Consider the following 15,701-nt stretch of genomic DNA (forward strand, 5'->3'; position numbering starts at 1 on the left):
GAAACGAGTGGCGATAAATTCTCCCTTCGGTCGTGTATTAAATCGACACGAGTTACGAATTTCCTTTTCGCACGTGTATCGTATGACGTTTTTCAGTACAGATGGCCCTCCGAAGTTCCGACCTGGCATATAATGAACCACTTCTCGCACTAGTGCGTAAAAAAAACACCATTTGGACTGAATAGTACATTACGATACAAGTGCGTAAAAAAGGAAGTTCGAAACGAGTGGCGATAAATTAAAACACGACCGAAGGGAGTGTTTTAAATCGACACGAGTTACGAATTTCCTTTTTGCACGTGTATCGTACGACGTTTTTCAGTACAGATGAGCCTTGAAAGTTTCGACCTAGCATATAATGAACCACTTCTCGCACTAGTGCGTAAAAAAACCACCATCTGTACTGAAAAAATATTTTCGAAAATCACCGTTCCCGATTGTACCCGTTTATCTGTTATTTTTCGGACATAACCGCAACCTGTTATGAAGTTTGTATAGCAGCCGAGAGTCTAAGGTGCCTCCACGTCGTCAGCGCCATTGGCTGGTCGGCGCGTAGCCCATTCATTGCTGCCCGTGTTCTGACCGCTGATGCGAGCCTTGGTCAACTGAGGCAGCGAAATATTTTGAAGAAGCCGTAACCCATATATATATATATATATAGGTATGACCATCGATTCGTTTTTAGGGTTCCGTAGTCAACTAGGAACCCTTATAGTTTCGCCATGTCTGTCCGTCCGTCCGTCCGTCCGCGGATAATCTCAGTGACTGTTAGGGCTAGAAAGCTGAAATTTGGCACCAATATGTATATTAATCACGCCGACAAAGTGCAAAAATAAAAAAATGGAAAAAAATGTTTTAATACCCGTCACTACACGTAAAATGGGGAGTGATTTTTTTTTAAATTTCAACCCTAACGTGTGATATATTGTTGGATAGGTATTTAAAAATGAATAGGAGTTTACTAAAATCATTTTTTGAAAATGCTCATATTTTCGGAAATAATCGCTCCTAAAGTAAAAAAAAATGTGTCCCTCTAACCATAGTCAAAAGTATAAGTAACCATAAGTTTAAAAAATATGAAAAAAATCACAAAACTAGAACTTTATAAAGAATTTCTAGGAAAATTATTTTGAACTTGATAGGTTGAACAGTTTTTGAAAAAAATACGGGAAACTACGGAACCCTACACTGAGCGTGGCCCGACACGCTCTTGGCCGGGTTTTTATTTAAGAATCTCTGAATAAAACTTGCCCCTACATATTAAAATTAGTGCAGTTGGACAGGAGTTTTTAAAGTAATGTTCTGTAGACCATAAAAATATACAATTAAACTACGGCATTTCTGAATCATTCTTTGAAAATATTTTTATGGTTGCGTCTAATTGCCTAGACTCTTTACATTTCGTATGACAAATAAGATATTTACATAGAATCACCTTCCTCTAGTTTTCTAATTCAAGTGGAATTAAAAAACTGTCACATAAATAAAAAATAGGAATTCTGTAAAGTATGTAGACAAGATGTGTATAAGGTATTCGTTACAAACGTATATTATACTAGTTACAAATAATGTTTTTATTTTTACCGTATCAAACTAGTAGTAGTACTTAAATTAATGTTTTCGCTCGCGTCGGGAATGCTGATCCTTGAGGTCGCAGCGGCGACCAACATTTGAATTGGTAATTCTGTTCCTGAATTCCAATGTACATGTCGTAATCCGCAGTTTAAATAACTCCGGTCTGTAACTAGGACACAAGAACCTGTGAATAAGTAATCGATGTTACAAGTACACGGGGATTTCTAGGAATAAATAAACAAAGCTAACATGTTTCTTAGCTATTCTGTTCAATAATAAATTGTTTGTAATTTAGTGTTACCTACACGTTTCTTATAAAATTGAGATTTTGAGTAGCGTATTAGGTACTTGCGCAACTGTTTTGGTTTATTCTTGGATAAAAGTTGAGCCAGCCCAATATTTAAGTAGGTACGGTCGAGTACACAAACATCTTCACAAGCCAACATGCCAAAAATATATTTACACGTCTCTATGACAAATGACAATAAGGTAGTGTATATTTGGAATGTTGGTTTGAAAAGGTGTTTGTGAATTCGACTGGACATACGAGTAGCCAAACACATTTTTGTTGTTATTATTAGGGACTTCTGTTTTGTACAACGAGAGTAGAACTACAGGTTACTTTCATTCCACTTACGTAAATATTTATACTATTGTCCCGGAGCTGTAAGTTCACATTTTTGACTCATGACAGCGTCCACAAAACGTAAACTGGCGCGACCTAATGAAATTTTAAATAAAATCCTGTAATAGTATTTAAAAAAATCAAGTACTTAAAAACAATATATCGCTTACTGTAAACATAATCTAACACATGTTACATTTTTGGGGTTCTTCGTTAGAGAGTATTTTACGATATTAATTTACCGCGCAGGATTTACTTATTATGTCATTTATCATTCATTTTTATTTTTAAACTAGTGATGTGGCAGAGTCTGTCATTTCGATTTAAATGACATTTCAATAAGTTGATAGAAATCGTATATTTGTTTAAGCGCCTCCTTGTACATAGGGCCTAATAGATTAAACCAATTCGTAAATAATCGCTAGATTTTACGCTTAAACGATAACGTTCTTAGAATTAGTATATAATAGTATCAAGTAATTTCAATTCCACATCGCGTGTAAAAACATACTATTTGCTGAATAAATTATTTTGATTTTAATTTTTGATTTTGATCACAACATACTTCAAATGTGAACTTACAGCTCAGGCACAATAGTACCTACTATACCTAGCTAGGTACCTATTGCATACCGTGGTCGACTACCTATAAGTATCAAGACGGAAGCCGGCTTTTAGCTTGATCAAAACACTGACTCCGCTCGCCTTGAGTAAGTAACGAGTGCTGTGCCAACAAATGCCACAAGTCTGAAGGCTTATGTAGCTTATAAAAATGCGGATTAATCTGAAATTTCTTGAAATTATTAAATTTGAAGTATTCGATAAATTAATCGGTTCTGCCAATACTTGAATTCCTGACTTGTCCAAAGTGATAAAAAATTAAACTAAGAATCAAAAATAATTCGGATTATTTATCCCAATCTGGGTACGTAGCCAAATGCACAAGCGCTCACGATAATATCTGTGTCGTAGCTATCTCGCTCTTCCGTATTGGAGACAGAGCTAGACTGCGTTTCAATCGGCGTCTGGCGTCGACGATTGTCATTCAGCTAGGCCGGCTGGAAGAGTAAATGCCTACCTACTGGATAAGATTTTCGAAATTAAGTTTAGTTTACAAAGAAAAAAACTGAAATAGATATCAGGCACACTAAAAAGAGTAATAAACCGCCGGTTTCATGTCCGATTGATTGTCCGCGTACTCGCCTCGGCCACATATGAAATGTTATTTAATATAATTTGATTTGTGTCAGACTTATTTGTGCATCTCTTATATTTACATATTTATCTCTACAGACACAGACTATAACTTGTTACGTTGCTGGAGCACGAGCTACATCTTACACAGCCTTGAAATGTTACTTTGTTTAATCCTGACATTGTAAGCAATAGGTAAGCGTTGTTTGTGTTCAGATGAAACCGAACATCTGACTTAGCCTCGAGGCACAACAATAATGATTGTGCCTCGTTTTGTGTATAGTTTTGTGCTAGATTTCCTCTAAGTCTACATTTAGTACACCTTACTTACAAGGTTAAATTTATTATTCTCCACTACCTAGGTTGTCTGGAAGAGATCGCTCTTTAGCGATAAGACCGCCTCGTGTTTTACCTCTTAAGTTGTTGTGTATACTTACTACATATATTGTTTCCTGTATTGAGGTGTGCAATAAAGAGTTAAGGATTTGTATTGTATTGTGGTACAACTCACGAGTAGGTAAGGGCTTCGCGAACACTATCACAATTTTGGGCATCTGTGACAGAGACAGATGCCCAAAATACACATATGCCTTGAAGCAAAAGAGAAAGATGCCCATAATTTGTAAATTTCAATATGTGAGTTAGTAGATTTATTGATCGGTATTGAAAAAGTGGTCGCTCGAGAATGTGGGTTACCTCAGAGCAAAACATACTTACCTATTTTCCATCGTAGGCCACGTCTTTGCCTTTAGCTAGTCTGTGGCCAAGAGTAAGCCCATTTATAATTTAAAAAAAAATCTGTGTGGGTTACGAAATTATTGGTATGGAAGTTTTTACCGGGTATTTACTAAGTAGTACCACTTTGTGAGCCATGTCATATAAAAATAACAGGCTAAATATCGCTTTCGCGGAAATACATAATTGGAAGAATGACATCGGAAGCGAAATTCTTGTGAAATGGTTCCTTTTTATATTGATATAACTCTCTTTTTAATAGATAAAACGTCTTTAGGTTCCTTTCGAATTTAGTTTTATTTTATTTTTTATTTTTATTTTATTCATTTAAGGTTCACCAACAGATACAACACTACAACACATACAGATTAGAGCTAAAAAAATCCATGAATAAGTGTCTATCCAATTACAGGCGAACACAACATGCGACAATACTTCAATATACTATACATCTAAGACCTAACAAAACTATTGGATAATATAACATGCATATTCTTGAGCTTATATTAGTTTCACTATACTTAAATGTCTGTCTGCATACAAGCTCTCTGATGTAGACATTACACCCATAATATTATATTAGTACCTACCTATTAGTAACGTTCAAATGCACATTCCTAAGTAGGTACATGAGTTGGAAATATCCGTGGACACAGTAAATAAAATACTAGATAGTTTTCCAATGTATATTTGTGCCGACCGCACAGGCAAACGAACTGAACCAAACTGACATGTTTACATTGTGTGACATTGTCTAGAAGACGATTCTATTCAACCAGTAGAGTTTATAATGGTGCACATACGAACTTCATAGTTAATAAACTTACGTAGGTTCTAACATTGGCCCTTGAACCAATATAAACTCATGTACATCACATACATTAAACACATAGTAATCTAAGCAAATACATTAGACACATCCGCTGTCTAAAAACAAAACATTACCTACAACTCAAAAATAGGCATAGCAAAGGTATCAGTAAATTTCGTAAAGTATCCGTAATAAAACTACAAATAGTCAAAACATACATGAAACGGATCTAAAACAAACTATACCTTCACAAGTATATAGTATATTGCTTAGAGTCAAGTCACTTATTTAATGATACAAATAAATGACTAACAAACTTATCATGTTTTTCTTTTGCTAACGGTTTCGTTAAAACATCGGCCACCATTTCATCAGTTGATAGGTATTTTAAAACGACAGTACCTTCCTCAACGATTTCCCTGATGAAGTGATGCCGTACATCGATGTGCTTCGTTCTGGCGTGGTACATAGAATTAGCACACAATTTCAGTGCAGACTGATTGTCATTAAACAAAGTAATCCTATACTGTACCCCGTAAATTTCGAACAGAAACTTGCGTAGAAAGAGAGCCTCTTTACAAGCATCTGACAGACACATGTACTCACTCTCCGTGCTTGAAAGAGCGACTGTCTTTTGTCTCCTACTCTCCCATGAGATAGTAGAATTTCCGATTTTGAACACAAAACCGGTATAAGATCGGCGATCGATCTCATTTGACGCAAAATCAGCATCAGCATATGCGACGATGTCTAAACCTGACTTCTGAAAAGTTAAACAATGATTAAGCGTACCTTTCAGATAGCGAAGAACGCGTTTCGCCGCCTTCCAGTGAGTCTCGTCGTACGTGTCGTTGAACTGGCTGAGTGAGCTGACAGCATGCGCAATATCTGGTCGCGTACATACCGCTATGTACATTAGACATCCTATCAGGCCTCTGTAGTCGTGCGTACAATCTTTCTTTGTAGATTTCACGAGCTTCAGACCTGTTTCCATAGGTGTTCGCGCAGGTTTGCAATCCGACATATGAAATCGTTCTAGCACCTTCTTAATATAGCTGGACTGGTCTAGAGTAATCTCGTCATTCTGTCTGCAAAGCCTCATTCCAAGAATGTGATGAGCTGGCCCTAAGTCTTTGATTTCAAAGGCCTTCTTTAATTCTTCTTTGATTCCAGCCGTATCTCGGCAATCAGCTGAAGAAAACAACATTATGTCATCAACATAGAGCGCAATTATAATAATGGATTTCCCGCTCGACTTGACATAAACACAAGGTTCGGAAGATAAACGTTTGAACTTCATTTTGTTTGTCAAAACGCCATTTATTTTCTCATACCAAGACTTCGAAGCTTGCTTCAGTCCGTATATGGCCTTATTCAACTTGTAAACTTTATCTTCTTGGCCCTTAATCTTATAGCCTTCTGGCTGCTCCATAAAAACGGTTTCCTTTAAATCTCCATTCAAAAACGCCGTTTTTACATCAAGATGCTCGATATTCATGTTATGTTCCGTTGCTAAAGCTAGTAACGTACGTATAGTGGAATATCTTACTACAGGAGAAAACGTTTCCTCGTAATCAATACCGTATTTCTGGGTATAACCTTTTGCAACAAGGCGCGCTTTGTATCTCAGTATTTCCCCATCGAGGCCAAGCTTTCTTTTAAAGATCCACTTGCATTTGACAGGCCGTTGCTTCGCATCGCGGTCAGTCAGAGTCCAACACTTGTTATCGATGAAGGATTTATACTCTTCTGCCATCGCGGCTTTCCACTTACTCGCATCCGGGCCACTCAGTGCCTCGCGAACTGTTTGAGGGTCCCCTGTGTCACTGCATACAGTGTTTGCTATATTAGCAGACTCAAACTCACTCGTTCCGTCCGTAGAGTTTTCAAAGTCTTCCAGTGTTGAATCTCCTGGGACATACGTCTCATCCGCAGGGTCATCTGGGGTCTCACTGCTGCTCTCAGAATCATCTGTTGTAATGACGCTGTTATCTTGAGCGCTTTCATCAGATATTTCTGCGGGCTCTTGGGGTAAAACGGGTAAAGCGGGTTGCACCTGAGTATTATCAGCGACAGTTACATTGTTCGTCAAACTAATCTGAGTGTAACGTGAACTGTCATACTCATCCGATGAAATGTCATTCCAAAAAGCATGTTCTAGAAAAATCACGTTTCTAGCTTTTATGACAGTCTTCGGGTTCTCCGGATCTATCAATCTGTAACCTTTGGTGTCTGTAATGTATCCAGGAATCGCCTAGGGATAGTTATATTAGCAGGAGCGCAAGGAAACACAGCCGTAAGGAATCAATATGTATTGCAAGAATAACTTAATTCTACCCGCACCTGTCATACGTTTATCAAACTGTAATGATCTACCTACATCACATCCCTCCACACTTAATTACAAAAACAACCCCGACAGTAATTATTCGGTAACTTAACCTAAGGACGCCTTAACTTAGTACTTATACTTAGGAGGATTGTCTACACGACATTGTCTCACATGACGCTCCTGGCGGGTCTGGGGCGGTACATGCGCGCAAGGTGGCGACGCGAGTGTCCTAGCCGGGCTAGACTGAAGTTCCTCGCGGTCGGCATCATGCCACGTTTCCTCTTGTCCATCCCCTCCTGGCTCGCCATTACCTACACCCCCACCCAAATCTACGGACCCAACCACTGGTTCCTGTGTTGTTGTTGGGAACGAATCCTCGTTTGGACCTATAAGTGAACTTAACCTACTAGTTCTCCGTCTCAACTGATCGATATGCCTGTGCACTTCCTTGCCATCGTTATCCAAAACCTTGTAATTTGTTTTACCTATTTCTTTTGAAACCATACCTGGTACCCACCTTTCCCCTTGCAGGTACTGCCTATACCACACTTTGTCTCCCGCCTCCACCCTCCGCTGCGATCCTCCCGCCGCCTCAGTCTGTTTTTTCTGTGCGACTAAAACCTTGGCTCCTCTATCTGGCTTCAAAGCATCTAACCTAGTGCGCAACCTACGGTTCATTAGCAGCATAGAAGGCGTTTCACCCGTCGAACAATGTTCTGTGTTACGGTAGTGCAACAAAAAGGTACATAGAGATTCAGAAATGGATCTCTGCTCAAATATCGCTTTCTTTATCACTCGTTTCACCGTTCTAACTGCATTCTCACAGGCCCCATTAGATGCCGGATGATAAGGTGCTGTGAAAATGTGGTCAATGAAGTTACGACTGGTATGTTCTTTAAATTCCTTACTAGCAAACGGTGGGCCATTATCGGTGACCAACTGTTTAGGCAAGCCATACCTACTCCAAAGCTCAGTAAGTATTTTTATTGTAAAGCTAGCAGCCGTACTGGGAACTTGAAATACCTCAATCCATTTCGACATTGCATCTATCACGACAAGATACATTTTACCATTAATAGGTCCCAGAAAATCTAAATGTATCCTCGCCCACGGGCGCGCGGGCCAGGGCCAGGCGCTGGGCGCGTGGCGCGGCGGCTGGTCCGCCTGCGCCGCGCACACCGCGCACGCGCGACACGCCGTCTCCACGGCCTCGTCGAGCCCGGGCCACCAAACATAGCTGCGGGCCATCGCCTTTGATTTCACGATGCCCATGTGTGGTTCGTGAATTATTTCTAATACCTTAGTTCTGCAACTTTCAGGTATCACCACCCTATGACCCCACATTAGACAGCCGAGCTCTTCGTACAATTCTTGTTTCCTATTAAAATATGGCCTCAAGTTCTCGATATCGCATTCTGGTGGCCAACCGTCCCTCACGTACGATAGTACCCTACTGAGCATCGCGTCCTTAGCTGTTTTTAATTTTACTACATTGTAATCTAACAATAAAGCTTCCTGAGCGAAATGTAAATATGTCTGCTCCGGAATTGTAGCCTCCTCAGACCGCCCCGCTTCCGGCAGCCGCGACAAGCCGTCCGCGCAATTATCTGTAGTTTTGACGTATTCTATCTCGTAATCGTACGCTGACAAAATGACAGCCCACCTTTGCATCCTACTAGCGGTCATTTGAGGGATGTTTTTATGTTGCCCAAATATAGAAACCAAAGGTTTATGATCGGTGCGTAATAAAAACTTGCGTCCGTATAAATATTGGTGAAATTTCTTTAACGCAAATATTATTGCTAACCCTTCGCGATGAATCTGCGAATAATTTCTTTCCGCGTCACTAAGCGACCTTGACGCAAACGCCACTGCCCTCTCGCACCCCCTGTCGTCCCTTTGTGAAAGCACTGCCCCGACGCCCCTCGGACTCGCGTCACAAGTCAGCACCAATTGCAGGTCTGGATTGTAATGAGCCAGGACCTCCGCACTCGTAAGCAACTTTTTTACTTCCCGGAATGATCGCTCACACTCTCCGTCCCAGTTCCAGACCACATTTTTTCGTAACAAGTTATACAATGGTGCTAATATAAAACTAATGTTTTTAATGAACTTCGCAAAGAAATTTACCATCCCCAAGAAAGAACGTAATTCGGACACGTTTTGCGGAGCAGCCATTTTCAAAATAGAATTTACTTTTGACTTATCTGCCCTTATCCCTTCTTTGGAGACCACATACCCAAGATACGTTACCTCTTGTGTTAAAAAAACGCATTTACTTTCCTTCAACTTTAACCCGTTTTCTAACAAACGTTGTAGAACTAATTCCAGAGAGCGAATATGCTCCGCTTCTGACTTTCCCCCTATTATCACGTCATCTAAAAATACCTGAACGTTAGGTATACCCCTTAATAAACCCGTCATTATCCTCTGGAAAATACCTACACTTGATGCCAGGCCGTAAACTAAACGATTATACCTAAAAAGGCCTCGGTGGGTATTTATTACGGTATACATTTTAGATTCGTCTAGTTCTATCTGGTTGTACGCTTGCGATAAGTCAATCTTGCTGAAATACTGATTACCGTTTAAACCTACTAACACGTCATCAATTTTAGGCAAAGGATAACGATCGATCAGTAAGACGGGGTTCAAAGTAGACTTATAGTCCGCACATAATCTAAGTGTGCCGTCCGGCTTAGGAATAGGTACCAGTGGCGAGGCCCAGTCGGAGTGGTCCACGGGCTCGATGACGCCCGCGCGCAGCATGGCGTCCAGCTCGGCGTCCACGCGCGCGCCCAGCGCGTACGGCAGCGGCCGCGCGCGGTGGAACACCGGCGCCGCGCCCTCGCGCACCGCCAGCGTCGCCCTGCCGCCCGTGTACCGTCCCAGACCGCCACTGAACAGCTCCTTATATCTGTCGAGCAATTTTACAACCTTGTTATTTACATGCGTTACAAAATTACAATTTAATTTGGGAATAGGTATATCCGGAACCTTAATACCTAATTCTGCCAACCATTGTCTCCCTATTAACGAAGTCGTGGCGGAATCGATAATAAACAGTTGCAAACTTTTTGTAATATTACCGTAACTAACTTTAGGTCTAATCAAACCGAAAGGCTCATATTTAGTATTATTTATAAACGTGAAAACAGTTTTACCGGATTCTAACTCACAATGACTAAATAGCTTTTCATACATATCTTTACTAATACAGGCCATAGCCGTGCCCGTGTCTATCTCCATAGTAACAAGTATATTGTCTATATACACAGAAACACTTACTGGTTTATAGTCGTTCAAGCACAGATGGTTTAATTCTTGCTCGAAGTCATACTCATTCCGGCCGACCCCCTCGTCTTCCATCACCTGTTGCGCATCTCCAAAATGTAGGCCATTTCTCTCCGCCCTACCCCACTCCGGGCAAACCCGGCGTAAATGGCCCGTGCGTTGGCACTTGCTACACACGAAGTTTTTATAACGGCAGCTCCCGTAGGTATGGTTTTGTGCGCCACAGGCCCCACAAGACGAATAGCGCTGTTGCGGCCCCACTGTAGGGCCCCCACTGGACCGGTTGGCCCTCCCGAAAGCCGCCCGCTGCTGGCCGGCCCACGCCGGGACCGCTCCGCCACCTCCGCGCCTGCGCTGGCCACCCGCTCCCGCGCCCGCGCCCGCGCCCGCTCCCGCGCCCGACGCCGCGAGCGCATGTACCACGGTCGCCTCCGCCCCGCCTGCGCCGCTCGCGCCGGCGCCCGACTCCCTCGACGTCTTCGCCTCCACCGCGGCCGCGTCCCGCTCCGCCGCCTCGAGGGCGGTCGCGACCGTCACCGCTCGCGCATAGGTCACGTCGTCGCTCTCGGCAAAGAGTCTCTGGCGAATAATGTCACTCCTGATCCCACACACGAACTGATCGCGCATGTTATCATCTAGTTTTTCTCCAAACTTGCAATATCTCGACAGCCTTTTTAACTCTGCCACATAACCGGCTATATTTTCATCCGCACCTTGCCTCCTCTGTCTGAACCGGAACCGCTCCGCTAACGCCGATGGCGCCGGTTGCAAGTGCTGACTCATGCACTTTACCGCCTCGTCGAACGTTAACGTCGATGGCTGCTTCGGACTAGCCAAATTCACCAATAGTTCGTATGCCTCGTCCCCCATAGACGCGATAAGTACAGGTAATTTCATGTCGTCCGCCACTTTATTCACTTTTAGGTACATGTTCAGCCGATCCACGTATGACGACCACACCCCGCACTTGACATCGAACACACTTAATTTTCCGATTGACATCACTTTGGTATTATTTTTATTGTCCGTCGAGAGATACTCTATTTATACGACTCGTCGCCACTGTAATGTATCCAGGAATCGCCTAGGGATAGTTATATTAGCAGGAGCGCAAGGAAACACAGCCGTAAGGAATCATTATGTATTGCAAGAATAACTTAATTCTACCCGCACCTGTCATACGTTTATCAAACTGTAATGATCTACCTACATCACAGTGTCATCACAGTATCCGGCAAATATATACTTCTTACTTTTGGGATCTAGTTTGTCCCGTTTGTGCTGAAGAGCATAAGCTTGACAGCCAAAAATGCGCAGGTAGCTAAGATTCTCCTTTTTACCTGTCCACTTTTCTTCTGGTGTACTGCCCATCACAGCCTTAGTCGGAGAGCGATTCTTAAGGTAGACGGCGGTGTTGACCGCTTCTGCCCAGAATTCCTTCTTCAAGCCTGCTTCCTGAAGCATGCACCTGGCTTTCTCCGTAACGCTTCTTATCGCGCGCTCCGCGACTCCGTTCTGAGCTGATGACCTTGGAACCGTGGTCTGATGTCGAATTCCATGCGCCTTCAGGAACTTCTGAAATTTAGAATTGACATATTCACCACCATTGTCACTACGAAGAACTTTTATTTTCTTATTGGTTTGGTTTTCCACGAGAGCTTTGAATTCTTTAAACATCTCAAAAACCTCATCCTTCCGCCTAAGAAAATAAACAAATGTTTTTCTTGACAAGTCATCAATGAACAACAGGAAATATCTTTTCCCACCTATGGACGGACACGGTAGTGGTCCCATGACGTCACTATGAACTAACCCAAGGATTTCCTTAGCCCTGGTCTCAGATTTCTTCGGAAATGGCAACTTAGTCTGTTTACCTAAAATACAGGAAACACACGACTCAAAATTATTGTTGTCATAAGAAATACCAGTAACCATACCTTTTCTCAGTAACTCCATACTGCGGGCGTTCAGATGAGACAGACGTCGATGCCAAACTTGTTGTGTTGACTGGCTTCCAGTAGCAGGGATCTGTGGCGCTTGCTTCACGCTCACGGCAGCAGTCGGCACCGCTACGCTGTCACCTGTACCCAAAGACAAAGACATAGCCTGCGAAGATGGCTCGCTACACACAGCAGAAAGAGTTTCGATGGCATCGAGTTGATAAATACCATCCCTTAAAGTAGCTGTAGCTAAAACCTGCCCTTTGTCTAAAACTTTACACACGCCAGAACGAAACACAATTTCGTAACCTTTCCTGGGTGGCTAGCCGAATGGCACAATTGCTCACGAAACGCTCACGAAACGAAGCGCTAGTAGATATCTATCTCTATCGCGCTTGCGTATTGGCGCGACAGAGCCAGCGGCGTATCGCTTTCGTTTGGCGTCGGAGAAATGCCATTCGGCTACGGGGCCTGTCCATAGCACTAACAGATAATAAATTTGCAGACAATTTAGGTACTAAGTATACATTACTTATAGATCTCACACTATTGTCCTTTAACAAAGCTTGAGCAGTTCCTTTCCCAGCGTTCGCGATGTATACCTTCTTTGGTTTATCAGTAGTAAAATCTGATAAAAAACTGCGATTGTTGCAGAAATGCTGTGCCGCACCACTGTCGACGTACCAAACGTCACGGTTGGCTCCTGCGGCCAATGCAGTAAGCATCGTCTGGCTTTTCATGCCACTCTTCTTGCCGTCAGAGTTTTCTGGACAATCCTTCTTGGTATGTCCACTCTTTTTGCATCTGAAGCATTTAATTGGGTTGCGTGCTTTTACGTAGATTCTAACAACATGTACATACATATACACGGGTGCGTATCGATATATAACTTTTTTTGATATTTTTTTTGATATATTTTTAGTCGTTATAACGATAATATCATTTGATATAATTATTGAATCATATAACAAAAAATAATATGTATAGTAACAAATTGTATAATTCTTATTTAATATAATGATAATTTTTTCGAATAACATACTTTGAGTCTAATGCTTATTTTCGATAATAAATAAATTGTGTAACACAAATTCTTTCTAAAGCACAGAATATTTTTTTTTACAATAAATTAGATCCATCATTTACCAGAAAAGTAGATTAGGTTAGAACTGTGACCCCACACACACAACGCGCTGCTACTAGAAAAATAGTTTAGGTTAGGTTAGAAGTTAGAACTGTGACCCTTAAACATATGTACTGCTATCAGAAAAGTAGGTTAGGTTAGGTTAGAACTGTGATCCCTTAAAAAAAGAATAAAATAATTCTTGAATTTTTTTATACTGTTTGCTAGTAGTTTTGTTATATTATATTAGTCGTATATCAATAGATACTTATACCATATAAAGGTTATTATAAATAAGTGTTATACGAAATAATGATTATACAAAATAAAAGTAGATATTTTTTGGTTATACCAAATGTTGTTATATCAAATGTTACTATACCAAAAAAAGTTATACCAATCATTACACACCCACATATACACTCCTAGACTATACATTCTCATCTATGCAATAGATACCAATGAATATTGTAGCTAATACGAATGAACACGTGTAAGGCGGTTTTGGAGACCGAATTGGATGGAATCCATCACTGTGTAGGTGCGTACGCTTACACAACTCGTAGGTTGCATTCCATATTTAACTCGTTAAGCCGGGAATACATATGCCTCTAAAACGGATCAGTAGCCTGCATACAAGTAACTGGCGCACAGTGAATACATTGACAAGTTAAACTTGCATTCCATATTTAACTCGTTACACACAAAATATCTGGGAATGTTATGAATAGGTAATACGAATCATTGTATTATAATTGTTATGTCAAAGAAATGTTAAGGTCCTTTAACAATTATTTTAATGCGTCTAACGTGGCAACTTTACATTCTGTGGTATCTTTACAATAGCTGCGAAGTTGATAATACATAGCTCATACGAGACAATACAATACAATACTCTTTATTGCACACCTCACATAGTTACTGTTATGTCTAAACGGGATAACATAATTATGAAATTCATATAAATGGGATATAATAGCTCATTTTCAGTTTTATTTAATACCTACCTATAAGCTAGCTATTTATTAGAACCTTATTCAGAACATGAAAAGTGAAAAGTTTGCAAGTAACTGATGAAAGAATGGGTAACAAATTAGTAGAAACGTGCTAACGACGAAGTTATTGTTATCAAAGTCACGTCAAGTGTACCGCTTTACGAGTAAAGTTTTCACCCCATAACCTACTTCCAACAATGGTTGTATTACGACATGGCATGTAATAACGCTAACAAGTTTCTGGTAAGTTTACATGAACTGCCTTCGGGGTCGCGAAACTTACTCAAAACCGAAAGAGGGTTATTCATAATGTTTTCTGGGTAATGTACTTTTTCTAGTGCGAGAGAAGAGCGCTAAGGTAAAAGTATCAGCGATAGACACCCTTCTGTCACATTTATTGATGATGACTTAATATTGAAAGTGTCCTCTACTGGTACACTGTCGAGCAATGGTACTTTAACCTTATACTTATTACCAAGGCTTTTGCAGTTCTTAACCGAAATTTAATTGTGAAATCGTCTTCTGACTTTGCTTTGTATTGTCCGACAAAATCGAATCTAAGCCATTAATTGTCATTTTCCAGCCTCTGCAGGTTTAATGAAAATCATTGTTGTTTTAATGGAATCAAGCTGTTCTTGAGACAGGTACAGTCAGCAATAAATAATACATACCACCTAAGTCACTATGTTAACTTCTTTTACAATTTGTGCATTGGGGTAATTTCACAGAAATGCTCGTGTAATTTCGAAAGGGAATCTTGAATCTTGATATATGATGGAAATAATGGTGATTGTTATGTAACTTTCCAAATTACCCCAATTCAAAAAACAAATTTAAACTTAAAAAAAAAGAAAAGGTCGATGTCGACTACGGATGACTTAAGAAACTGTTAGTGTATAAGTACTGTTTTCTAACAAAAAACACCGTGCCGTGAACATTATGTGACACGTCTGCGATATTTTTTTGTGCTCCGTTGAATGACATATTATCGCAGATGACTGTACTGTATTGCACTTAACAATTAAATTACAACTTTTGGGAGAACGGTTGTGCGAGCGGATAAATTAAAAAGTTCTT

The 15,701-nt window shown here is 40.7% G+C and overlaps 1 protein-coding gene across 1 annotated transcript; it reads right to left on the bottom strand.

The window, feature by feature from the left end:
- Positions 1–11,864: 11,864 nt before the first annotated feature.
- On the bottom strand, positions 11,865–13,084 carry LOC125228357. Its single transcript, XM_048132893.1, has 3 exons — positions 12,978–13,084; positions 12,504–12,820; positions 11,865–12,141 (listed from the first exon to the last, which is right to left on the bottom strand). Exons 1-3 carry the CDS (start codon positions 12,983–12,985, stop codon positions 11,963–11,965), a joined length of 504 nt encoding a protein of 167 aa, XP_047988850.1. The 5' UTR covers positions 12,986–13,084; the 3' UTR covers positions 11,865–11,962.
- Between the last annotated feature and the right edge of the window lie 2,617 nt (positions 13,085–15,701).

Source organism: Leguminivora glycinivorella, chromosome 7 (genome assembly GCF_023078275.1).
Source record: "Leguminivora glycinivorella isolate SPB_JAAS2020 chromosome 7, LegGlyc_1.1, whole genome shotgun sequence".
In the NCBI taxonomy this organism is placed as follows: Eukaryota; Metazoa; Arthropoda; class Insecta; order Lepidoptera; family Tortricidae; genus Leguminivora; species Leguminivora glycinivorella.

What these genes read in the sequence shown, in the direction of transcription:
- LOC125228357 (XM_048132893.1), bottom strand. An exon ending in TATGGAGTTACTGAGAAAAG is followed by an intron (nt 12,142 to 12,503) that starts GTATGGTTACTG and finishes TCTAAATTTCAG; the next exon opens with AAGTTCCTGAAGGCGCATGG.